The sequence below is a fragment of the Mastacembelus armatus genome, chromosome 2 (assembly GCF_900324485.2).
Source record: "Mastacembelus armatus chromosome 2, fMasArm1.2, whole genome shotgun sequence".
Classification (NCBI taxonomy): domain Eukaryota; kingdom Metazoa; phylum Chordata; class Actinopteri; order Synbranchiformes; family Mastacembelidae; genus Mastacembelus; species Mastacembelus armatus.
This window is the reverse complement of record NC_046634.1, coordinates 3,388,156-3,413,735: the sequence shown is the minus strand read 5'-3', so window position 1 is coordinate 3,413,735 and position 25,580 is coordinate 3,388,156. Positions and strand designations below refer to the sequence as shown.

Below are 25,580 nucleotides of genomic sequence, written 5' to 3'. Positions count from 1 at the left end.
GAGCAAGTAGGCCTATACCTGTCAGCCCCCTTGTCGTTCTGCCTATTAAACCTTCTACTTCGAACATTACGCGCTTCAGAAGTTTTTACCTCCGTTTGTATGGTGTGGTGAGTTAGCTCAGGATTAAAATGTGGAAAAGACGAATGAGGTATTCGATACTTAGAGTATTTTGTTCAATCCCAGATAGCCTGTGACTTAAGTTTAAGTTTAAGTTTAAGTTTAAGTTCCAATCACTGAGGCATTGTGTTCTTGAAATTGCACCAATTTTTTCCTCAGAATTTTCAACTAATTTGAAGTGTTTTGTAAAGAGCATTATTTGTGATGTGTTCAGAATGTGCTTGTACTATTTTGGACTAAAGTAAAACAAAGGAAACAAATCTGAAGTTGTCGTTATCTTTAAGTTATTATGCCATTATTTTACCGGTCCGGCCCACTTGGGAAGAGATTTTCCTCCTGCATTAGATACATTATACATTAGATACTGTCAACCAAGGGTTTTTACAGTCCTGTATATCAGCTGTAACTGTAGAATCTTCTATGTGAGCTTGAAAAAGACCATGTGGTTAATGTAAGACAAGGAAATGACAACTATGGTTTAGAATTAATCTATATCTTCTTAAAAGAATACTTTGACATTTCAAGAAATTCTCTTTCTTGTATAGAAATGGGAGCGAATGACACCCTCACTCTAATGTCAGTCTTTTCAAAATGACTCTAAAGCCAGGAGACAGTCTCTGTTATCACCTTCAGTGTCTTTAAACTCATTCTGACTGGTTGTTTGTAGTAACCTACAGGTTGAACAGGATGGGTCTGTCAGGGTGACATAGTTGTAGAAGGATTTGCGGACTTGGGACTGGCATTGAGAAACATTACAAGCGAGTCACTGTGTATGTGCAAGGCTTGTTTAAATATGATTGGACGACTGAAGCGTAAAGCCAGCATAAACGGCTGTGATTGGCACGGCTCCTTTGAGGCCGGAGGAAAAGACTGTCTATGGCAGAGGTTCCAGACCCACGTTCTTTCACTAAGAAAGGACTGGGTCTGGCTGACCAGCCTAGCTCTGTCCAAACAAGATTAAATATTTTGAAAAACTAACGTATTCTATTTTTTTTTTTAAATTTAAAATGAATTCAAAAAGCGACATGGACCAGAAACTAGCATACATGTTACTTCCACACTTTGGTTGTGTGATGTCTTTGAACAGAGCCAGGCTTACTGTTTCCACCAGTCTCCAACCCCCAGCTTCACATTTCTAAAACAAACATTAGAGTGGTATCACTGTTTTTACCAAAGAAAGAAAGTGAATAAGGTTATTTCACATAATGTCAACAATTCCTTACTGCATTGATTCGGACTGTATCACCTGCAGGATGGTGCTACTGTTCTCTACTGCTGAACAAATGTTTGTGTTTTTCAGGATATTTGCAGTGTTACTCAAGTGAATCACAAGACAAAATACTGAAAAGGGGTAAAGTGCCCCCTTGCTGATCCTACTTCTGTGTTGTATCTGTTTATTTCTTGACAAGTTTGTGTGAGTGTGTGTGCAGTCATCAACTCATGCATTCAGCTTTACTATAGTGGTGAATTAGCTGGGGGTGGCTGCTATGGAAACAGTGGGAGGGACATTATCCTTCCAGTCTGAGCAGTGATGCCATGTCCCAGGAGGAGATAGCTGAGACTGGGCTTTCAGCCAACCTTAGCAGGAATAAGGGCCTGTAGCGCCGCATACCGCAGTTCAGCAGCAACACATTACTCACTCCTCTGCTATTAATCCACCGAGATGTACACTAAATACCTTTGCGCACTGCACTACCATTTCATTGTGTCGAGCTGGGGTCCAAGAATTTCCTAGTAGTCATGGGGTAATGACAGCATGACATGTTTTAATCTTTAATCTCATTTGCAAATCCCAGTAATGGCCCTGTGAAGTCTTACTGTCCCTTTGCACCTGAAAATTAATGTGACAAATTTGTATCTTACTGTATGTCTGCTTTCATCAAAGGGTCATAAACAGGAACAGTTACAGACACATTCTGAGTTTCAGTCCCTAAATGCATTGGGTAATTTGGATAGACATTGATACATCTGCACTGAGCTGTACCAGTCACTATGTTTGTGTGTAAAATCCTTCCCAATTTCCTAACTAATGATTTTCAAACTGTTTACTGATTTACTAAACCAGGTTGTGTCACTAAAACCCCTTATTTGAGCAATGGGCAAATCTGTACAAAGTCATTGTAGCATCAAAAGCTACAAGCTACAAACAAAAGTTTTTGGGATCAACTGATATGTTCAACTTAAAACATCTTCAAATCTAATCAATTATCACTTGCTTCAGACACATCTTCCTATAAAAGGAGGACAAACAAGAAGACAATATAAGTTGGTAGCTCCCTGCATAGCAGCGAAAACAACAAGACACTTGTCAGGTTCTAAAAACAATATAAATGCTAAAGAGACTGAAGAGAAAAGTATCCAGTTTGAATACATTACATTACAATAAAGACGCATTTGGCAGGATAGCATGTGGTCCAGACCAGACATGTGAATTTAAGGGTACAGCCACTATTTAAAAAAACCAGCAGGCATGCATATTGTCTCATTCGGTCTCTCCTGTTGTGAATTAAAGTGATTAAGTACTGTAGATAGTTTAAAATGAGGAATGTTGAATGATTGAGTTACAATTCAATTTCAGAGCAGAACAGAAATTGCCCTGCTATTAGCACTGATGAGATGATTACTACACTGAGGAAACCAGGAGTAAAGAGCCATCACTGTGACAATAGGCGTCAGTATAAAAATACTTACACACACTAACAGTAAACATGTAAGCAGCTAGACGTGCTTAGGTTTTTAAAGTAAAAGCACAAATTCTGAAGAAGAAGGTGGTCCTCAGTGATACATCATTATATATGACAATTTGATTGTAAGTGACATGTCACTACTGTAGCTGCTTGAGTTGGAACTATTTTAACTACTTTATTTCCAGTGTAAGTGCAAGTCCAAGGTACCAGGACCCTCCAAAGGGCACCAGGGTAAATCTGATGGGTTGTGAGATAATTAATGGGAGAGGATAAAGTTCTGCTACACAAATTTAATTTTGATAACCTTCATTCTGTGGAAAATTTAATGTGGCTTTTTGTGCCTAGTTGTTTCAGTGATAGCATCTAATGTGAAAATCCCTACTTGGTGGAACTGCTAAGAATTTATATACATGTGACAGGACTCCCAGCTATCACTGCCTTCTTGTAAGGGGTTATTATGGTTTAGAACCCAAAAGATGAGAAGCCACTAGTTTAACTTATGTTTAAATGAGGTTTTTATGTTTTAGAAGTGAATCGTCCTAATACATGTATTGGAGTAAAAAGTATAATATATCCCTCTGAACTGTGTATAAAGTAGCAGAAAATAGATGTAAGTGCAAGCAGCACTAAATTGTACTTAAAGTGCTTTAATGCAATAATGAATGTGAGGATCAGTGTGCAGGTGCAAAGTGTTAAATAATGTAATACTGCTGCAGTACTGAAGCATGTGACTTTATGTGTGGGATTGAGTGCTTGGATAACTCAGAACTCATACTGAATTAAAACTCAAACAAAAGGTCTTTGTGGAGCTGAAGCATGAGGAATAAAAATGGGCCCTTAGGGTGATCTGCTTCTCAAGAGAGCTAAATTTATAGTTTGGCCGCAGCAAGGCAGCAAACAGGCGACAGGAAGACTGGTACAAGCCTGTACATCACAAATCATGCTATGTCTCTTTAACACTTACTTCCCAGTGCGCTGGAGCTCAGGGCCACCATGCCCTCCATGTTCGCCCAACTCTCCGAGATCTGTCACCCCGTTGGGAACAGGAGGAATCTTCCGCTTTTCCTGTGTGGTTAAGGTTATTGTCAGTCAACTGTCTGCTACTGGTCATCATCATAACAATAATCACAAGTGTCATTACGGCATTTTCCGATACAGACTTCATCAGCAGAACAAGCCTAATGACAAAGGAAAAGACACGCAAGACCATGACTATACTGTGACTCACTATATTTATATGCATCTGAAGCACCTTTCAGTTAGATAACAAAATTTCTCTCCGGGACAAGATGGCAGATCACTTTTCAAAGCAGACCAAAATAACTATTGGAGGAAAAACAACTGATGTTCTAGAGGAGATTGAGAGCAGAACCCTGGGGAGCACCTTCAAAGCACAGAGTACAACACAGTTGAGATTAGAGCAGAACGCAGATGTTAAAATATTTCTCAGCAGGCAGTACGAAGCAGAACCAACTTAGGCACATTATAAAAGCAGAGTAATTTATAGACAGAATCTCAAACTCTAAAGTGCTTCAAGATGGCGAATTATGTGGTTTACCTTGCAGAGCAGCACTAATAAACCCTGTCATCTTTTCTAAGCATTTCATACAAGAAGAGTTTTCCCTCATTGCTGAAAGAGAAAAGAAACACACCTGAGAGGGCACATTTTTGGGAGGCTCTATTCTGATGGAGGGATCCCACTCTCCAGGGGGTAACACTGTCACCTGGTCCAGAAACTCGTCAATGCCTGCCACCAGGTCATTCCTGTCTTTGGCCTTATAAGCAACATCATGGAAAATCTGTGGAGGAGATAACAGGAGAGTCAATGAGTAAAATATTCATTTTGATAGTTCACTATGAGCCCACCGAACACATTTTCATACATTTATAGATAAAGTCTCATATCCCACTGCCATAAAGGGTTTGTGCGGGAAATAATTCTCCCCATCTCCAAACAACCTTTAGGTAAACTAAATGCTCACTATGGATGAAAAGCAAAACATAATGGTGGATACAGTTTATTACCATGTATGATGAAGCAGGTTGACATCAGTACGCTACTATTTTAATACATCCCAGAGGACTGCTGCCAATAAAAAAGGCAACATCTGGTTCTGCTGATGGTCAGTAACATTAGCTCATGGCTGCACTGTGGGAAATCCCGACAAACTCTGTTGATCCTCAAACCCTTTTTTTTAACTTAACATAAGGTCAGATTTGGCTTTAAAAATAAAAAACAACCACAGAGCTGGTAGGTGCACTTCTAAATCACAGGGTTGTTCTCCTACTCCATAAGCCACCCTATTAAAATATAAGCATAAGAATAGTCCATGTTCATTGTTCCAAGTTTGGGATAAAACTATTAGTGTTTGACCTTAAACACATTATATACTAAAAAAATAAGATGTCTTGGGTTTGAATCAATGTCAGGATTTACTCTCCTACTGTACATTTAAAACTTCGTTTAACAGAAGAAGTCTCAAACAGATTGCAGATTAGATAGCCCAACATCAAGCACATCAAGTCAGCTCCATCTTTACTAACTACAACAAAGGTCTCACCTCATCAGTCATCAGTGTAGCAATAGACCGGCCAATTTCATGATACTGTGGACCTTTTCCCAGAGGGCCAAGTAGGATGAAAAGAAACCTGTGCAACACAGAATATTTTTCAGAGCTATATCCTTTTTTAATGAAGAATTCAGGGGATTATAATATCATCTATCCAGACTTGATAGAGAACACAGAGAGCAAGGAACCGGACCAAGCAGTAATCTTTTCCGGCATTTTTACCTGGTGGTGATGGGAACCTCAGCCAGACCATTCAGCAGCACGGCAGGAGCCAGGCGGACAAAGGCCACCACAGGGCGGTCTAGGAATTCCAGTTCTCCCACTAGGACATTGGATGCCTCAGCACCAGGAGGAATCTTCTTCATGAAGTGCAGGTCTATCTGTGAGACAGAAAGAAACCAAAACAAGACTATAGTACATGTTTGGTCGAAAGATTAGTATAAATGTGTGTCCTGTTTTTACCTAAAAATATTAAAAGACTGGAGGGGGTTATTACAGTATCATCAGTCACCTAAATAAAATCAAAATAATGAAATAACAGCTGGATCTGACTCTGATACAACAAAAGAAAACAAGATAACACTTTCTAAAACACTGTCTGTTTCCCAGCACAAGAGGCTTTCAGTGACCATTTCACACGTAACCCAGTCTTGGTTAAATATACAGCACCAGTTGTTTGTCTAGCTATCAGTGCCTGTAGATAAACAGCAGCATCAGTGGTGGGTCTGGCTGCTCACCTTGCTGAAGTCCACAGCGCTGTTTTCTCGGCTGACGTCCTGTTTGCCCTCATTGTTGGCCGGCTGGGACTGAGGTGAGACCGTTTGGCCTGTCAGGCAGAGCAGGAAACCAACAGCATGTCAGGGTCACGGAGGCTCAGCCTATCGCAATACTACTTTCCCACACAAAGACAAAGGTCTCCAGTGAGTGGCTACAGGGTACAGTTACATTCTCTGAAAAATGTGATACAACACTGGACCCTTTTGTTTCAGGTGCTGTGCCTTTATTGGTGAAAAGGTTTAGCCCTGATGACAAAGGATGCAAAGCTGCACTTTTCTTCAGAGTGTACCTGGTGACCTTTATTCAGATTATCTGATGAATGATTAGTGGTAATTTTAACTAAACCTTAGACGGAATATTTGCAAATCAAATTCAGTAAAGTAAAAAGGCACAATCTTGAACTTAGTATCTTAGTAATTTAAAATTTACATGTGGAGAAATATCTGTGCTCATTTAAATTTAAAATTTGTTTTAGTTTTTCTAAAAAGTAAAAGATTGCTCCTTTTGAAAAAAATCAGCTTGAAGCAATTTTTGTGATGTGAATTGTAGCTGCAGCCAATCAAAGCTCATGAAGGGTGTGGTTTGTTCACTGTTCAACACTGAACTACTCCTTTAAACAACCAGCCCTAATGCAACAAAATGAAGATTATGTTTCATGTTACTGGGTTAATTTCAAACGAAGGGCTCTACTAGTAATTAGTGACTGTTTAGAATGAGTGAGAAAGCTCCTGTAGATCCTAGTTGTCAGACACACTACTGTGAACAAAATGAGGAGAGTATTATCAAAAAAGGTACATAAATGACTACTACATAAATGCCATCTTACCTCTTACCCAAAGATGCTGAAAATAAAGAAATGACATCAACTTTTCTTGTTATTGCCTCGTTTTGTCTCAAAAATAGAGCAGCAGCAACATGTGGATTGTCGGCTTTATTTAGGGAGAAAGTTGCATGACATTAAAAGCTTTTCTTTTTTTGTCTTTTCTGACGACACGTCAACCATCTGTAACCTCTCATGATGATACTCTCCTTTATTTATGTGTTCCTGTTTCTACTACTATTACTACTACAGAGTCTCTAGACTTTCAGTGTTAAGCATCAGCGATGTTCTGGTTGCCTGTGCAGATTTCCAGCTCGGTGTCGTCCTGTGACATGGGACAGTAGCCTAGGGCAACTGTCTGAAGGACATTAAAATGTCTGATCTTGGTTTCCCCAAAGGGCGTGTCTGGCGTCATGTTGCCATGGCTCAGAGGTGATGGAGGAGTAGACAGACATGGCACGCAACATACTGACCGTGGCCATGCCACACAGGAAAATGCTTCTGTGGGTGGGGCATTCTTGGGGGGTGTTTTTTCAGGCAAACATTTGGGAGAGTTTGTGGTTTGATAATAAAAGCCATTTACTGGTTAAGTGAAAGATACATGCACACACACGGACATGCCAAGTAAAGACAAGAACAAACACATACACAGACACGGAGAAACACAAACAAGAGGAAAAATTGAGATATCCAATAGTAAAACAGCAAGTCACAAATGGGCACTAGAAAAAAACATGCAAAAGATTACTGCATTATATTTACATACAACAACATATATGGTCACCATGGAAAGACCAGAGAATAATACAGGGTGTAGAGAACAGACTGCAGTCTTGAAAACTGGCAGGTAGTGGTGGATGTGTGTTCACACCATTTGCTCACCATTTTTGTCCATTGAATGAGGCTCAGATTGTTTCTTGCCGATATCAGCAAAGGAGCGTACAATGGGAATGCGGTTGGCCAACTTCTTGTGGTTTTGATGGTGGTGCTGTTTGAGCAGGGCCTCACGGATTCTCATCCTGGCATCTTGACCTAGAGGGCCCAAAGCCTCATGCTGATCCAGAACCATGTCTGAGAAATAAAAGCAGAAGTGCACAGATGTAGGTTTGGACAATTATTCTAAGCAGTTCATTTTAATTCAGAAAGGTTGTCAATGTCTCCTGACAGCCAGCAATGCAAAGCTGATTATTTCAACAAAAAGCAACCCACTGCTGCTGATTTAATCACATCAAACCAGGTTAAGTTCAGCAGATCTCTTCAACAGCACAGTTTATCAGATAAACAGGCTCTCCTGCCCTCATAAACTAAAACACAGTTCCCCTATTCCTTTCTACACCAGGTCTAGCAAGTCTGTAAATGAAAAAGTGAAGCATTTTAGTTTGTTAATCAAGCACATTTCTGGGGGTACTTCTTTTGACATATCAGGGCAAGTTTATTGTACTTTACCTTTTAACAACAAGACAAAAGCCAGGGAAGCTCGCAGACCTGCAGTCCTGTTTTAGTTTTAGTCACTGAGCTACAGAGGCCCGTGAGACACTTTTTAGCCCTGTTTACCTGCAATCTCCTCCAGCGAGTTGGCCCTCATGTCCAACATCACAGTGCCATTCATGATGCAGCTACGAAGCTCGAAAAGACTATGTAGAGACAGAGTGGCTACGTAGGGTTTACTCCACCGCTCTCCACCGTCTTCAACATCTTCCTCAAACTTTAGCCATCTGCAAACACAGAAATTTAAAAAAACTCCATTTGTGCTTGATAGAGGAACACAGGTAAAAGATGAAGGTTTGTGATGTCATCCAAGGCTCAAGATGATTTATTTTTTGCCATAAGCATAAAGAGCCCCATGATAAAAGCTTGTAGTCAGATATAAACAGAATCAAAGTCTCAGGTGCAACAAAGGAAAAACAGCACAGCTGGCCAGACTCAGCCCATGTGACTAACTGGAGCAGTGTACCTGGCTGTCTCCTTCCATTCGGCATCCTCGCCCTCCCTGAGGCAGATTTCATCCAGCTCAGTGAATAGAGCGTGGGGGATGTGTTCTTCATCACCATCCTCTGTCCCCAAAAGAAACTGCACCCTCTGAGCTGGTGTATCTACTGGAACAAATGGGGTGGGATTATCAATGGAAAATGACAGTGATATTAATAAATGAAGAATGACTGGAGTGAACTCTCTGCATAGTGTACATTTTAAGTCAGTAATTAAGTCAGTCAACTAAAACTTATTCGACTTTGCTTTGGTCCATCTTGGACACCTACTGTGTGAGGGGGATTCTCGTCCATCATCAGTGGTAGAGTCCCTCTCCTTGGACCTCTTCCTGTGTCGGTGTCCATGGTGACGGTGACGGCGGTGCGACCTCCTGCCCAGGGGTACATGGACCCCGATGTAGAGAGTGCGGTGACCTGGAGACAGTATGAAGGAGAAAACAGTTGATTTTTTTATCAGCTTTGCTGCTTTTCACCACCAGGTTTTGCTTTAATTAAAATTTAAACCAGCATAGAAGACGTGAGATGTAGTCCTGTATGTAGGTTCTATAAATGAAACAAGTCCTCTGAAGCAGGGATTCCCAGTGACACTTAACACAGTTGCCAAAGGGACAAGGAAAGACTGGAGTAACTCAAATTTAAACCTAAAGAAATTTTATTTTTAAAAATCTATATTTGGATATTAGGCAGCATTTTCTCCAGATACTCTGGCTTTCCCCCCCAGTTCAAAATGTCTGTCATGTCATGTATGTTAGGTTGATTGGTGACTCTAAATTGCCCATAGGAGTGAGTGTGAGTGTGTGAGGTTGTTTGTCTCTATGTGGCCCTGTGATGGACTGGTGACCTGTCCAGGGTGGACCCCTGCCTTTCACCTGAGGAGAGCTGGGATAGGCTCCAGCAGATCCCTGGGGCCCTAACTGGATAGATGGATATATTTGCTTATCGAGTCACCTAAACTATAAATTAGCAACAAATTAGCAGTTTATTAACTATCTGTTTTAACAGACGAAATGTTAAACCAGCTAAAAGAGATGGTCTGGAAATGTAAATAGTGAAGGGATCACTCCTTCCTTTAAACTGTTCTGTCAAAATATTCTAATGAAGACTGAGTGGTCAGTTGGGTTGAAGCCCTTTCTACTCTGTGCTATTGTATATGAATAACTATAATTTAAGGTATTATTAAAACCCAGCAGTAGGTAATATCCAGTTAGGCCCTGAAACCAGAAAAGCTCTTAATACTCCAGGCCCTCCTTTGCCTGTGCTTGAATAAGGGGCTATTGCTCTCCTTGAGGATGCTGAAACTGATCTTGAAATTCAATGGCTGTCATAATTAGAAGTATTTCCATCTTAAGTATCATCAATACAGAACAAATAGACAAAATTCAAAGGAACATTATACAGTGTGTGCGTGTACGTGCATGTGCATCCACAGGCTCAGTGTGAAGATAATCTGAGCTGACTTTATCCTCTTTTATTGCGGACGAGCTGCTGGGCGTTGCCTCCTTCCCGCCGGCCCTCGGCTCAGTGTCTGGACACAGACAAGACTATTGGACACCCTGTTCTTTTTATCTGCCTCCTACACAAGATTAAGCACCATAGCGGCTGCTATAATGTGACACCAAACTGATCTGCACCTGGGGCAATGTGATGCTCAGGAGGAATAGGATGTGTATAACAACAAAAATATTCCAAAGTGTATTTGTTAAACTGTAATGGAAGAATATAGTCTGTTGTTAGTGCTTCTTTCTTTGTTGGGGTTTTATTTCAAGGCCACTATACTGTGTCGGCCTAAAACTGCCAAAATCCCAGTGAGAGGAGGAGGTGATTGAAATGCTAAAATGCTTTCACTTATTGCCAAGCACTTAAGCTATGAACACAGGGTAGGATGCAGTAGGATACTGTTTTATTATTTCAGTTTCAGTGTTCAATCTAAGTACATTTTTTCTTTTGCATGTACTCTGAGGTGGAAAAGAGCCCAGTGCCTGGAACTGTTTTCATTCACGTGATGACTAGTCACACCACAGTGCACCCTCATCAGATTCAGGCAAAGCACATAACATGAATCACCAAACAACATACTGACATCAGGACATTTAAAAATGCAAACTCAATACTCTCCACCAATAGGAAAGCAGAATGGAGGTTAACTGAGGTCTCAGATAACATATCAAGAAAACTAGCTGCATGTCCAAATGTGTTAGTAAATGTTTAGGAGTGGCTTTTGCTCTGTGGGAGGTTGTACTGCTGTACATGCGTTGATCCATAGCAAATTGTTGTTAGCACTAAGTAAATTATGTATTTCAGAAAGAGGGGAAAGACTTTGCAAATTTCACAATAAAAGGCACATTCCAGCAGACAGGAAGAGAAAAGTAGCAGAACAAAACATAAGGATGGAGCAGTAGAGCTTTAAGGTTCATGAGTCAAGACTCATGAGTGGATGACTAAAATAGCTCTCCTCCTCCAAGCCTGAACTACTGCTGATGTCATTTCTCTTTTCTTCTGTTGCCATGTCTCAGTAGCTTTTAGTCAGCCGAGGCTTGAATTCACACAGTGGTGTGTGATGTGCTGAGTTTTGGTGTTTCATATCCTTAAGTTTATATGTGTGTATATGTATGTACTGCTTCACATGGCCACAGAGGACAGTCGGGCATTGTGAGTTCTGTTTGGCTGGGTATTGTAAAGTCTCCATACTTTGTTATTCTAAATTGCAGTCATTCTTATAGCTGAATTTACTTAAATGCAAACGGCTAAATGTATTCACTGGTACCATACATTCATTGTTGGTTTTGATATTTTTGCGTGATCTAATGTTAATAGGAAAATTATACAATATCCACAGAGTTATTCTCTAATATGACTTTATCTTTACATTTTGCCATTTGTTTTGACTTTTGTACCGGGTGTGGGATCTCAAGCTACATGCAAACAGCCTGTCTTACTGCTGGACAGTTGAGAGTGTGAAATGAATACCTGTAGAGAATATTCTGGGCTGAAAAAGTGGTCTACTGGTCTTGCTGGTCTACAATTTTGCATGTTTTATAAGTAAAATCATTTTATCTACATTTCAATTATACTGAATGGAACATCAGTCATCCTGTCTAAACTGCCTGTAATGAAAGCTAAAGATGATTTAAGGAAGGTTACAGTGTAGAGGTTTACATAGCAATTCTAGTGTCTTCTGTACTACCAATATCACAGAAAACACAAAATAAATACAAACAACATTACCCTCTCCTTCAAAAAGGATGAAATGCAAACAGATGTACTGAGAATAAAGCCCCTGGTCTTTGATGGAGCAGGACTCACATCAAAACCTAATATCCATTTGTAATGACAGGTGGACTGACAAAACAACAAAACAAAGACACAGAGAATACCAATGATGGTATTTTTTAGAGTTTGATGTGTTTTTTTCTTGTTTCTTTTTACGTATGAAATTCAGTTTATGGTCTCAGGAAATCAGCCTCTAAAAACTGTTACATATTGTAACGTCACCTGCAACACTGGAGGGAACTGAGAAAATAACCATGCTGCTCATTTTATCAGCTTGGGCTTAGAGAGTAGAAATTTATAACGTGTTACAAGCTGTGGGCAAACTGTGAAATGGGTAGAACATGGACCTGAGAATGAAAGACGCTATTGAGCTGTGTTATGGGAAATACAGGATCCAGCATTTTACATTGCTATGCTAGAAAAGTATTGTCTTATCTTAGGGATTAAACCACAAGTTTTCATTCAATTTGGTCAATCTTTCTCTTTTGTCTGCTACTAAATATGTTCTTCAATCTGTCAGTGAAAATTCAGACAGCCACATCACTCTCAATTTGTATTACTCTCAATTGTTTAATGCAAATGTTAGGTTGTATCTATGGCCGTTACCTTCTAGTTCTTCTTTCTCAAAGTTGGTGTTGAGCATGGAGCGTGTGCCCCCACGGTCCAGCACCGCCTCCTCATCGGTTCTCTATGGGAGACACACACAAGGTTGTTGTTCAGCAGGAGCAATCAGGTAGTATATTTTATGTGAGTATGAAAATTTTGTATATTCGGTAACGATAAGACACATGCAGGGGTAATATTACATGTTTGTCCAGGGAGCCTTTCTGTCCTTGCTAAAGCAAAATCCATATTTCATGTAAATGCTACAAGTTGTTACATAAGACTACACAGCTCCCTGTCCAGTGGGAGGATGTGTCCTAAAATAAACACACACACACAGACACACACACGCACACACACACAGACACACACACACACACAGACAAAGAAACTCAGCATTATAAGGCTAACTTCCACTGGCTGTTGCCATGGCAACAAAAGGCAGCCAATGGCAAATTTGATGTTCATCTGTCACGCTGCTTTTGAATCGCAGTTTTAACATCATTGTGTGAAAGCCTGTGATCATGGTAAATGCTCTGCTACTGTACACACACCTCTGGAGCAACCTCTGGAGTGTAGAGTGGAGGGAACAAGAACGGGTGCTAATGGATGCAACCTAGTGCTTTGCTGTTTATTCTGTTCTATAAATAACACTGACCTTGAAAATTGAAAGTATAGCTGATATTTGAATACTCTGCTTTTTAATATTTATTGAAAACACTGGCTTGTTATTCGTGGTGTTTCAAATGTTTTTCACTAGGATGCAAACAGACATGATCTGATCCTGCAACATTAAAAGCGGCCTCCCAAAAATACAGCTACTTAGCAAAACATCCATTCTGAAACTGGAGCGTTTGGTAGTAACATGAAGCAGCATGTATCCAATCACAATAACTTAAGGCGGTGGACACTAATATTGACAGTTTTAGCTTTGGTAAAAAAAGACAACAGGCCCTTCCTGTGGTTATATTATCAAACTGAAAAAACTTGCTGTTTGAAGAGATCCACAGTAATACCTCCAGGCCACGAGCACCAGAACAAAAAGCTGTCATGACCACATCACCTTCTCCCTTCTCTTTAGAGTCCAGCTCTCCGCAGTGACTTTGCTGTGAGTCCAGTTTTTATCATTAAGATTTTCTGCTCAGCCCTCTGGATGACCTCTGTGACTCCATGGCTCCTGACTGGGTATCTGTCTTGCAGCAGCAATTATTTTATTTACTGTCTGAGTTACCTCATTGTAAAGGTCTAGATTATGGATTTAGGGAGCCAGCAGTAGCCTATATAAAATACAATTAGTCCATCCCTCCTACAGTTAGTTAGAGGAGTACTTATAAACCCCATTATTATTTTCCCATAATGTATAATCTGCTTGTATAATCTGACTAGGATGTCCTTCACTGCTCTCCATGTGATTGAAAAACATAGTGCATCTGAGGATGTTATGAACTACAGTATTGGGACAGACTCTCAGCTGGTGTAACTGGAGAAGAGCGCTAATGCACATGACCCCAAAAACATAGAAGCCTGAGGAAGCCGCAGAAACATGTTTTAGTGCATGGAAAACACTGAGCAGCTTTGACATCTTCATTTGACCAAGTGTACTTGAGCAACAAGAGTTTTTGATTTGACTTGAATTTTTAGAACCTGAATTGAGCTTATTGAAACAGAACAACTTAAACACAGCTTTTGAATACTTGGGATGTGAATTTCCTATCTGAACTTAAGAAGTTCAAATGAATATACACTGAAAATAAAGTTGGAACTATTGAGAATGGTGGAAGGTGGAAATCCAACCACATAAATTCAGAAAGTCCATTTTTTTACTGCAATAAATTCAGTGGCTTAGCAATTCAGACTTAGCACTGATTTGCTTCCAAACTAATAGGAATGGACTGAATGGGACTGTGTGCAATGAGAAAGTAGCTGCAGTGACTACCCTGCACATCTTTTATGGGACTCAGTGTAAATCTTGGGCTGGCTTTATGCCTCTAGAGTAGGTGGGTGATTTAACTTCACCTGCACTGGTCAGTGATTCTAATCCAATCCAGAGAGGGTCATTTTTCACCCCCACCACAGTAATTACAGTCTGCTGTTTCTTGGCAAACTCAACACTCATGCTGTAATTTCCATCCTTTCTGGAGCAGGTCCTTACATTTTAAATTGGATCTCTTTGAGTATTTTTGATGTGTTGATCTGCTCCTTCTTCTATTTTTTGCCTTTTTTGTCAGCTGTTTGCTGAATTCTTCATTAACTCAAGCGTGTTGTCTACTTGTTAGTGCTAGGGACACCAGTTGCTGTGTCAGACACTTGTGTCAAGCTTGCATAGGCACTGAAGAAGTAAAAGTAATAATCATAGCTTAAATGCAGCTTTAAAAGAAGAATTTAATTCAGTTACTTTTCAGTCAAAACTCTGCTTTTTCAACCTTGTTCCTACAATAAACAGAACTGTAAAAGTACTGCTCCTCGATCCCTGGTGGCTTCACTAGTCTGTACACAACTACATTCAATAATAAATGACCCAGGAGGCATGTGGTACACCCGGTCCAGCTAACGGTGGCCGATGGTGGCCATCAATCTCTGATCCTCAGAGATTAAGCAACCGGTAGTAGGACAGTCTCTCACACTCACAGACACACATGCCCCACACACATGGACGACCATGTGAGGAAGAGGCCAATGCGTCGCAAGGAGCATGTGGACAGATGCTGAGAGCTGACATGCAGATCTTATTCTACACAAGGACATTAACAGAGGAATTACAGCTACTCTCAGAGACATGTAAACACACAGCACAGACAAGCCCATGAGGATTCATATGTTCCTTTAAGCAGACTTCCCTAGACTTCCCCTCTGAGATAGTTAATGGTGAACTCAAAGAGTTTGACACTTTCTCTGTGTTAATTTTGTCACTGTCCATGACTCTGCATTCCAAATCACTCTGCTTCAACCCTTTACAAACACGCTGACCACTGCACTCTATCAGCTACGTGAGGAATCACACACATAATCAGCACTCAAGACTCAAGTGAGATAATATTCCAGTGTCAGAGTGTCAGAGTGGCCAAAAGAGCTGAAATTGACCTGGGAAAATGTCCTGTTAACAAATCTATTTCAAAGCTTGTTTATCCTCGTGGTAGCGATGGCAGCAAAGACGCAAGTGTTTGTGACAAGCCTGGGAGAGGACCAGGGGGTTAGCTTAGCCTGGCACTAGTGCTTGGCCCTGCAGATTCCCAGGGATACTCCCTCAGTCCCAGTAACACACTGTGTCTCCCTGCAGACAACCCAGGAGAACAAAACACATCTAAATTCAGGGAGTATGTAGCTCAAAGCCCCAGGACAACCACGACCTGGGCCAACATTCTGAGGACTTTTAAACCACCATTGTGCTGCATGAGTTAGACTGTGCATAACCTCCTCTGTCTATCCAGTATACATCTAATGTGTGTCTACAAGTCTCCCCTGTCTATCCCACATCTCCCCTGCATTAGCACTGCAGTGGCCACTGCACCACTGTACTGTATATGACCAGGAGACTAACACACTTTGCTTCACAGAGGAAAACAAACAGTACAGTCATAGCTCAGTGTAAATAGTAGTAAGCTTAAGACATGAAGTTTGTGGTGAACTAATACTACAAGTGAGAAACAATTTCTACTGTTAAATCAGCTGTGCAATACTGTTTAGTGATTTTTTAAAGTTTCAGCATAACAGAAAATGGAACTGTCAAGTACAAGTATCAGTACCAAAATTCATCATTCATTCAGATTGATTACAACTGAATGCTATTAATAGATCCTCTTTGAAGCCAAAGGTGCTCAGATGAAAAAAAAACAATGAAAAAAAAAAATTACTTTGCTTTTTAAGCCAGACCATGTTGTTGCTTAACTCCAACTGAACATTGGCAAAAATAGTCATATAAACATATTTATTGGCTTATTTACATCTACTCTGTAGAGACTGAGGAGACCCTGACACTAATGAGTCGCTGTGTAATGAGAAGTCAAGAGGACACACATGCACACAGATGATCAGACACCTCTATACTGTGAGGATCACGCTCACAGGAATATGATTAATCAAGTTTCCCATGTTTCATGTAAACATCACATCCTGACTAGAACCAAACCGGAATAAAACTCATAACTGAAACACTAATATACGTGTGAACATGTACAATAATATCCTGTACAGAATGAACATTTTGTTTAGCATAGCTAAAGTCTATATATTTATTGAAACCTCATCCAGCTTACAGTCCAGTTATTAATTTATTAATTAAGCTTGCTCAGTATCACATAAAGAATAAATGTATGCAATGTACCCTCAAACCACCAGATGATAACTACCACAGTGCTTTTCCTGGAGAGATATTGCACGCATCTCACCACTCTGACCTATAGTATATGAAAAGGTCATCGCTAGCAGCTACAAAAGGCATCATTCATTATTTTACAAGGTCTTAGCAGCTACTGTAAGAAGTCAAATCATTCCACATTTGACTTATTCACTAAAATCTTTCCTAAATTCTTTCCGTATTAAAAAAAAATCTGCCATGTACAGGCTATATTCTGATGTTCACTGACAGTAACTATGGAGTATGATTTATTTACTCTTTTGCCACCCTCACTGAAACTGTATTATTTTAATAACTTAGTAAAATAAAGACTACACTCTTAACTTTTTTCCTCAAACAATGAATTAGACTAAATAAAATCTCCTTTCTCTATTGGTTTCACTTTTTTATCTTTTACTCTTTCCCCACTGACACCAGTTTATCTGAAATAATGACTATCTCATTTCTCTAAGCCTGATGTTATGCCCCTCTTATTTGCTCCAAACAAAGCTTTACCCTGCTCACTACAACAGATGAGCCAGAATCTCTTGCCTGCAGGTCCCTGCTTCTATTTATAGAAACTGGTTTCCTCTACTTCATGTTGCTGACCCCAGACCAGCCCAGAGGGCCGCATCCAGGCTCACCAATCTGGGTTGAGATTAATCTGCCAGCCTTTACAGCAGGATAAAACCTTGTCTTTGACCATGGGATGAGTGATGGAGGGCCCTAAACTGTGGAGAGCATTAAATCAACTGTTTCTCAGTTAGTCTGCTAGTCAGTGATGAGGGCTATAGGAGGAGCAGGTGTCCAAGAATCCTGGGTAGTCTGGATGGGAGAGGTGGAGGAGGGGAAGATAGACCTTGGAGCTTACTTTCATCAGAAGCCTTTTTCATTTACAGGTTATTGATTTGTTTCTGTGTGCATATATTAACTGTATATGTGCAGCAAACACAGTGTAAAGATTCATACAATGGAGGTTACACATGTACAGTATATAGAGGGACACATTTCATACATACTGTAAGCCTACTAAGGTACACTGTTTCTCCGCAGGCTGTGGTGCAGCAGTGTGGATGAATGAAATAACACACAGGCTTCAGTCCTGACACAATGAAGGACCAGAGGACGTTCTATTGTCATACCATGTTAAGTGTGCCTATGTCTGTGTGTGTGTGTGTGTGTGTGCAGCATTTGTCCAGTGATGGTAAGTGGAGCATCATGACCTTCAGGAGAAATGCCTGACACTGGGTTTCATCTGATCTACATTCTACAGATGTATACAGTAGAGACAAGTGAATATCACCAGGCTCTAGCACTGATGTTCTTCTTCCCATAAACTCACAACTGGCTGTTGTTAGTTACATGTCTTTGTTTAGGGAAATATTTATGTGGACTTTGCATTGGTAATAGCTGTATTAAAGTTTGCCTTGTAACTTTTAATATAACAAATCTGCCTCTCACAAATGAAACATTAAATTTATACAATAAAATCCTTGCTCAAGGACTTTGGATTTTTAAGGACTCAAGGATTTTGGTGCTATAGCCTTTCTTGGACTAGAGAAAGGTGGAAGCAGAAAGGTGACCTCATTTCAGTAGCTTATAAAGGCTGATGTTAGCTAATGTAGTCAAACTAGAGGCAGATACTATAGACTGATAGTGCTGAACACATTTGCTGATTTAATGACACTCTTCTGTTTACTCCCCATTGCGTACACTGCATTTTTAATGTCACTGATCATCACAAAGCAACTGATTCACCAGAGTCTTGGGAAAAGTTACAATAATGTGTCATCCAATCTTCATCACAGAGGCCAAAGACACTACACTTCTGCAGCTCACTCCTCACCTAAAGGCTACATTAGCAGCTACAGGTACACCACACCAAAATCTCTGAATGAACTGTCAGTGGTTAAATTGCATTATGGGTAATTTGGGGGCACTGGAGGAAGACAATATCTCCAAATCAGCTGTATCAGGCTGTTTTTTAACTGTCCATTATAGATCCAGTTTATAGGAGAGAAAGGCAAAGACATTTAGCAAATTTATAACCTTGAATAAAGGCAATTGGTTATTTCAATGTTTCAAAAATGTATTTAATGTAACAAAAGCTTTCTGATAGGCAAAAAACATAACACATTAAGTGACAAGAAATCTTTTCTATAGCTGAAGTACTAATATCCCTCAAATGAACCCCACCAGTGTTCCTCTCTAAAGAACAGGTGTCTCTATAAGTACTGGATCTAGAGTTACAAATTTCCAAACAGGTGAGGCCATAGTTTCCCACGGGCTGATGGTCGACCCCCATTCCAGGGGAAACATGTTGTCAGTCAGGGCTTTGAAAGCAAGAAATGATAATTACAAAATCTTTTGAAGGGCATATCCGCACAAATTCTATACACGGGAAACAGTGGAGTCTTTTTTCAACCAATTCATCTGCCACCTCTCAACACCTCATTCCACACCTCTGGCTGCTACACGTGGTCTGTGTCAAAACCACTCTCCTGATGAGTTTCATGTATTGCATTGTCACGGTGCCTGTGGAAGATCAAGTGATTGACCCAAAAGGACCAACAAATCCACTGTGTCCTTAGCATCACCTGACAGCCACCACCCTAGAGAAAGTGACAACTCAGACATCAACCCTGTTAACCCAAATTAGAGTATATCACAAACTAGCATGAGTAAGTTTAACTGTGTCAAGTTATGAGAGATAGCTTAATTGTCATGTGTGATAACGCGTGAATATTCAAACTCAGCTGAGCTGTCCTTTGAAGACCTATTTTGTGATCAGTTGAATATTCCAATCATAAATTCAAGCAACAGCAGGAATCACTTCTTTTCCATGTTCAACAAAGATGAAAAACTTTAAATTTAGCTCCTCGTACCACATATTTATTTTAAGATATCATAAGGGTCAAAACTGATTTCAAACCAGTCATTTGGAATGAGGATCAGTCTGCACGAAAATGGACTCTTCACACAGTTAGGTTTCTACCAGCGCATGGGAATGCCAACAAAAGATGTAGTGGAAAAAAAGATCACATCAGCTAATGCAACACTAGCAGATCATATTATCTATCCAGTGATGTTATCTTTTAGGCGTAACCAGTTATAAAACAACATGCAGGATGTCTTTGAGTGTCAGTGCCTGATTTGTCTGAGAGCTTATATTCTATTTTCCTGGCCAGGATAAATCACAGACCTATTGATTCTCACAAGCTCCTTTCCAGGAATCTCTGGAAAGGGATGATCACATCCCTCTGGGAAGCAGAAAGGTGACCTCATTTCAGTGTTGCTCAGGGACCTCTCCTGAGGCTTTCTCAACAGCATGGATGATGAATGTGTACATTACTATACCTTCAGATCTAGGCCAGGGAATGAACAGTAAAAATCATATTAGATTAAATAAGTTTCATTCAGTATCTGCAGTAAACCCTGAATATTCAAGCAGGTGGCATTTCATGAAAAATCCTTAAGACTAGTTCTTAACGTACATCTATTTACTTTCAATCTGCTGTACTGAGCTAGAGTGATTCTATAGTATGTAGCTAGCTGAGAGTGGAGATGGATTAACAGCTGCTGTACAAACCGTGTGATTGGCTGTCAGCTTCTGTTGTCATGGTTTTCATCCCTACAGATGGCCACGGTTACCTTGGCAATGGTAGCACGATCTGCATCGAGCATCACAGGGAGGAATATGCTAAGAACACCGGGACCATCTCTACATCACGTCACGTGCCTCTAACCTTATCGGACAGGGAGATAGGAAGTGTGAATACTGCCCTCCAAAAAACTGAAGGATGGCAATATTTTGACCTAGGAAGTAGCAAAACTCTAAGACAAAGACAATACATACTGTACATGTACATATACTGTACATGACAAAGTCCTCACACAAATAAATCCAATGTTTACCCATTCCTGCCTCAGAGATCACCAGGGTCAGTACAGAGAGAATAAGCTCCTCTCTCACCCCAGAATGACAGTCCCATCTGTCAGCCAACCTCCTCTGGACCTTTCACAAGCACATCAGCACAACTGGCCCTCACTGCAGCACAGGAGGCAAGCCTCCTGCAGCCTATTAACTATACATGCATTAGCATTATGCAGTTAGCGAAACAATAAGTGCGCATACAAGCTTCCAACTATTACTATTCATGTAGATACTGTTTAACCTCCATGCCACAATACAAGTCCACAAAATCAGTCTGAAACTTGACCCGAAACAGATGCATAGCAATGAAAAACAAATAAAACTCAGCAGTGGCTCACCCTCTAACAGACTGAAGTTAGAGTAACCCACCTGATAAATAAATCCTTTACAGTGGTCCACTGACAGCATGGTGGAACTCCTCCAGGTTAGGGCACAATGCCCGGTATCTCCCCTTTTATTCGCAGCAGTGGTAAGATGAGAGGCTAAGGCTCAGGGCCTGAGCTCAGAGTGTGGTTTCTGATTGAGAATGAAAACTCAGAATAGCAGAGGAAGGCAGAGTCAGCTTTTGTGTTGTGGCCCCAGTTAAAGCCTCTCCATTCTTCAGTCGCTCTCCTCAATCGGTCTTCCCATGCTGGAATATGCCTGCAACCTCATTCCGAAAGCGCCACGAACACAACATAAAAACAAAAGCTGGGAGCTCAGCACAGCTCTGGCTCTTCCTCTGTGTCTCCCTCTGCCTCCAATGGCTTTCATCCAGGGTGGCATCAAATGTTTCTGACAAGCGTCCATCCGCCAATCCCCCAGAGAGATTAGTGCTCTGACATCACTGATGCTGTGGCATGCACAGTTCTGCTCTGCTGAGCCTCCAAGCTCTGTAGCTCTGTTATCTAAGAGAAGTCTTAGGTCGCAGGGAGTCAAATGACAGCATCCCGTATGAGGGGCTTCACACAGCCCCTGTGCGCCTCACAGCAACATGTCCCATGGTCACTGCACACACCTTAAGCAAAAAAAATTGTGAATGCAGTCTTACTGTACACAGTATGTGCATCTTTAGATGCACATTTGTGTGTCTGCACAACCTACCTGAGGCACAGAAACTGCACTCTGGCTGTAGTGCATTGTCAGCAAAACTGTGATCAAGACATTGTGTGCTAGAAACGGATCAGGAGGAAGAAGCAGCAGTTTCTGCAGCACTGCCTGATATGACTGTCAGACTGCAATAATACTGTCTCTGTATATGTCATCTGATATTTTGCAAAGTTATCATTAGCAAGGATGACATAAACTAATATATTATTTACACATGAAGATCAGACAGCCAAACAAACACTTAACAATATACAATCTAATTTTCTATATGAGTCTGTCCTCACTAACCATCTGTTCTCCATCCAAGTCTGTACCCTCTCCCCCTACCTACCTCCATGCCCTCTGCAACCTCCTCTCCACTGACACTGCTATAATTAACCAAGGAAAGGAGCACAGCCGGTCTAGGCTGCTAGCTGCAGTGGGAAGACTTCCTGCCTGCCCGCCTGCCTGCACAGTTGAATCACCAAATCGAACAGAGATTTCACAGTGATCCAAGAACACCATGCTCAAAAGAACAAGCCCAGGCAACTCCAGCAGACTCCCTTCTTCTGTTTTCACCAATCTTCTCCAACCCGTCCAGTCAACCAGCTCTAACTGGACAGCCTGACAAAGAGCCTCCCGTTTTGTCAGGGTTGCAATTAGGATCACACCAGTCAGGTCCAGGACCAGATCCACTTGAGTTCTAGTCAACATGTGGTTGACAAGTGTTCTGAATCAACAAAAAGATCTGTCTCTGTAACTTTCAATATACAACTTGATATACAGTGGCCACAAACTATGCAGTTATCTGACTGGTTGGCATTAAAATCTAGTACAGGAGCAAGGTTTACTAAATATTAATATCAAATATTAATCATGTCACTTCATCTGCTAACTCTCAGGTAACACAAGTGATGTTTAAATTGGCAAACTGCATTTTCCATTTTCCAAAACTCTAATTATATGAAGATGTGAGGGACAAAAATAAAGTTGTAGTAAGTGGAATGGTCACATACTTTATTCTGAGTCTTTCCCTTAGTCTGGCTCAAAGCAATATTTTGTCAGATCAGACAACACACATTCGTCTAATTTCCTGTGTAGAGCTAGTTCCTTTTTCTGTTTACACTTATACTATGGGTCAAAAGCTTGGACACACCTCCATTTTTCTATTTTTTATTTACATATTAATTTTAATTTTTTTTTAAGTTTAATTTTACAGCCAAACACACTCATGGCCTCCCTGTACAACAGATATCAATATTTGTTTAAAAAGTTCTTCCCAACACCATTGCAGAAGTTCACATACACATGTTATACCTGAGGGTGGGTTTGCTTTCACACTCTGTCCAGTTCATCCCAAACCAGTTTGATGGGGTTTAGGTCTGGAGACTGTGCTGTGCTGCTTTGTACTGCTCACTCTTCCTGTCAGTTTCCTCCAGTGCCTTTTGATGATGCAGGAAACTGTACTCACTGACACCTTGGCTTTCTTTACAATTTCTCTAAAGGAAAGACTTATTTACACTATTAAGGGTTATAATGATCTGGTTGTCTTCCTTTGTTAATTGTCTTTTTCCCACCATTATGAGAGCTATATACAGTTTGCTGAAGAACAACACTTAAGACGGCGTAGTAACAGTCTGTTCCAACACTGCTTTTATACAGACAGAGCATAATCATCAAAAGGTTTGCTAAACAACTGCTTTGACGATTTCCAGTCAGGTTTTAGGCCCCATCACAGCACTGAGACTGCACTTGTCAAGGTGACAAATGACATTCATCTGAACATCGAAGCTGGCAGAGTCTCTGTCTTAGCACTGTTGGATCTGAGTGCTGCTTTTGACACAGTGGACCATCTGATCCTGTTACAAAGGTTAGAGGACTGAATAGGTATCTCTGGTACTGCCCTTAAATGGTTTAAGTCCTATCTTGAAGACAGAAAGTACTTTGTTGAAATTGGCAACTGTGTCTCAGACCAAATGGCCTTGACATGAGGGGTCCCCCAAGGGTTCATCTTGGAACCCCTTTTGTTCAATCTTTACATGTTTCCTTTAGGCCAGTTAATATGCAGCAGTAATGTGTCCTACCATAACTATGCAGATGACACTCAGATTTACATATCACTCACAGGAGGTGAATATGGACCAGTCGATTCACTGTGTCACTCTATTGAACAGATCAGTGTGTATGCAAAACTACTTTCACCAAATAAAGTGAGACAAGACTGAAATAATCATCTTTGAGCCACAGAAACACAGAGAAAGTGTCAGCAGTCACCTCAAGTCTCTTTCTCTAAAATATAAATATCAGGTTGGAAATCTAAGGGTAATGATGGACTCAATAACATTATCAGAATTTTACCCCCTTAAAAAACATGGCCAGAATCAGAGGGATCATGTCTAAACCAGACTTGGAGAGACTCATCCATGCATTTATCTTCAGCAGGTTAGATTACTGTAAGGGCCTGCTCACAGGGCTCTCAAAATGAGCTGTAAGGCAGGTGCAATACATTCAGAACGCTGCTGCTCGCGTCCTGACTAGAACCAGGAAGTACAACCACATTACTCCTGTTCTCAGATTTCTGCACTGGCTTCGTTTTGCTCAGAGAACAACAGCACTGCTTGTGTATTAGACTCTTCACTTTTGAGGCTTCCTTTACTTCCATTGCTGCAGAACAGTTCTAAGTTATTAACCCATTACTTCTTCCTGGAAAAAGGCCTTTTTGTATAACTTTGGAAAGTACATTATTATAGTAACCTAAAATTTTTTTCACTTGTGGCAGTTTTCCATTTACCTCTGTAACATTTCAGGTTATTCACTAGACTTGGACTAGTTACACTGCAAAACTACAAAAAGTGGTGGTATTCTAAAACTTTTGACCAGCAGTGTACATTTGTGCATGTTTTTCCAAGACATTTCACATATTAAGAGCCTAAACTTCACTTAATTCCTATTATCTATTATTTATTTACCAGGGATGTCCTTAACCATGTGTGTCTGCCAGATGCACAGTGGCATATGTGATCACTGTGATGTAAAAATACATAAAATTGGCTAAACACGCTGACTAATTAAAGCTAAAACCAAATAAAACTGGGAATACTACTGTTGATTCTAGGTTATAGACAACATGAACTAACATCTAAATGTGATCAGACTTCCGACAGCAGAGAAACTCTACAACTGTTCTGAAATCTGTCTACAATTTTATATTATTAGCTTTCAGTCTCAACTTCAGTTAAGGTAAAAGTATTCAAATGGTTTACTCAAGGACAACTACCAATATAACAATAACAAAATACTCAAACTCCTACCAAAGTAAGAGTTCAGTAGTATTATGAACAAAATGTACTTCAAAACTCAAAACACTGTTTTTGCAGTAAAATGTCCCATTGCTGTATTGGTGGTACTGCAAT

At 40.5% G+C, this 25,580-nt stretch overlaps 1 protein-coding gene across 1 annotated transcript in view; it reads right to left on the bottom strand.

Annotated features, from left to right (window-relative positions):
* Positions 1-25,580, bottom strand: part of LOC113127137 (sodium-driven chloride bicarbonate exchanger-like) — a 36,664-nt gene that overhangs the window by 9,058 nt on the left and 2,026 nt on the right. Inside the window, exons 3-12 of the mRNA XM_026301422.1 lie at positions 12,836-12,917; positions 9,230-9,373; positions 8,926-9,067; positions 8,526-8,686; positions 7,854-8,042; positions 6,112-6,200; positions 5,597-5,754; positions 5,366-5,453; positions 4,457-4,603; positions 3,769-3,869 (exon numbers count right to left, since the gene is read on the bottom strand). Of these exons, the coding sequence (XP_026157207.1) occupies positions 3,769-3,869; positions 4,457-4,603; positions 5,366-5,453; positions 5,597-5,754; positions 6,112-6,200; positions 7,854-8,042; positions 8,526-8,686; positions 8,926-9,067; positions 9,230-9,373; positions 12,836-12,917 (1,301 nt within the window). The remainder of the gene's footprint in view (positions 1-3,768; positions 3,870-4,456; positions 4,604-5,365; positions 5,454-5,596; positions 5,755-6,111; positions 6,201-7,853; positions 8,043-8,525; positions 8,687-8,925; positions 9,068-9,229; positions 9,374-12,835; positions 12,918-25,580) is intronic.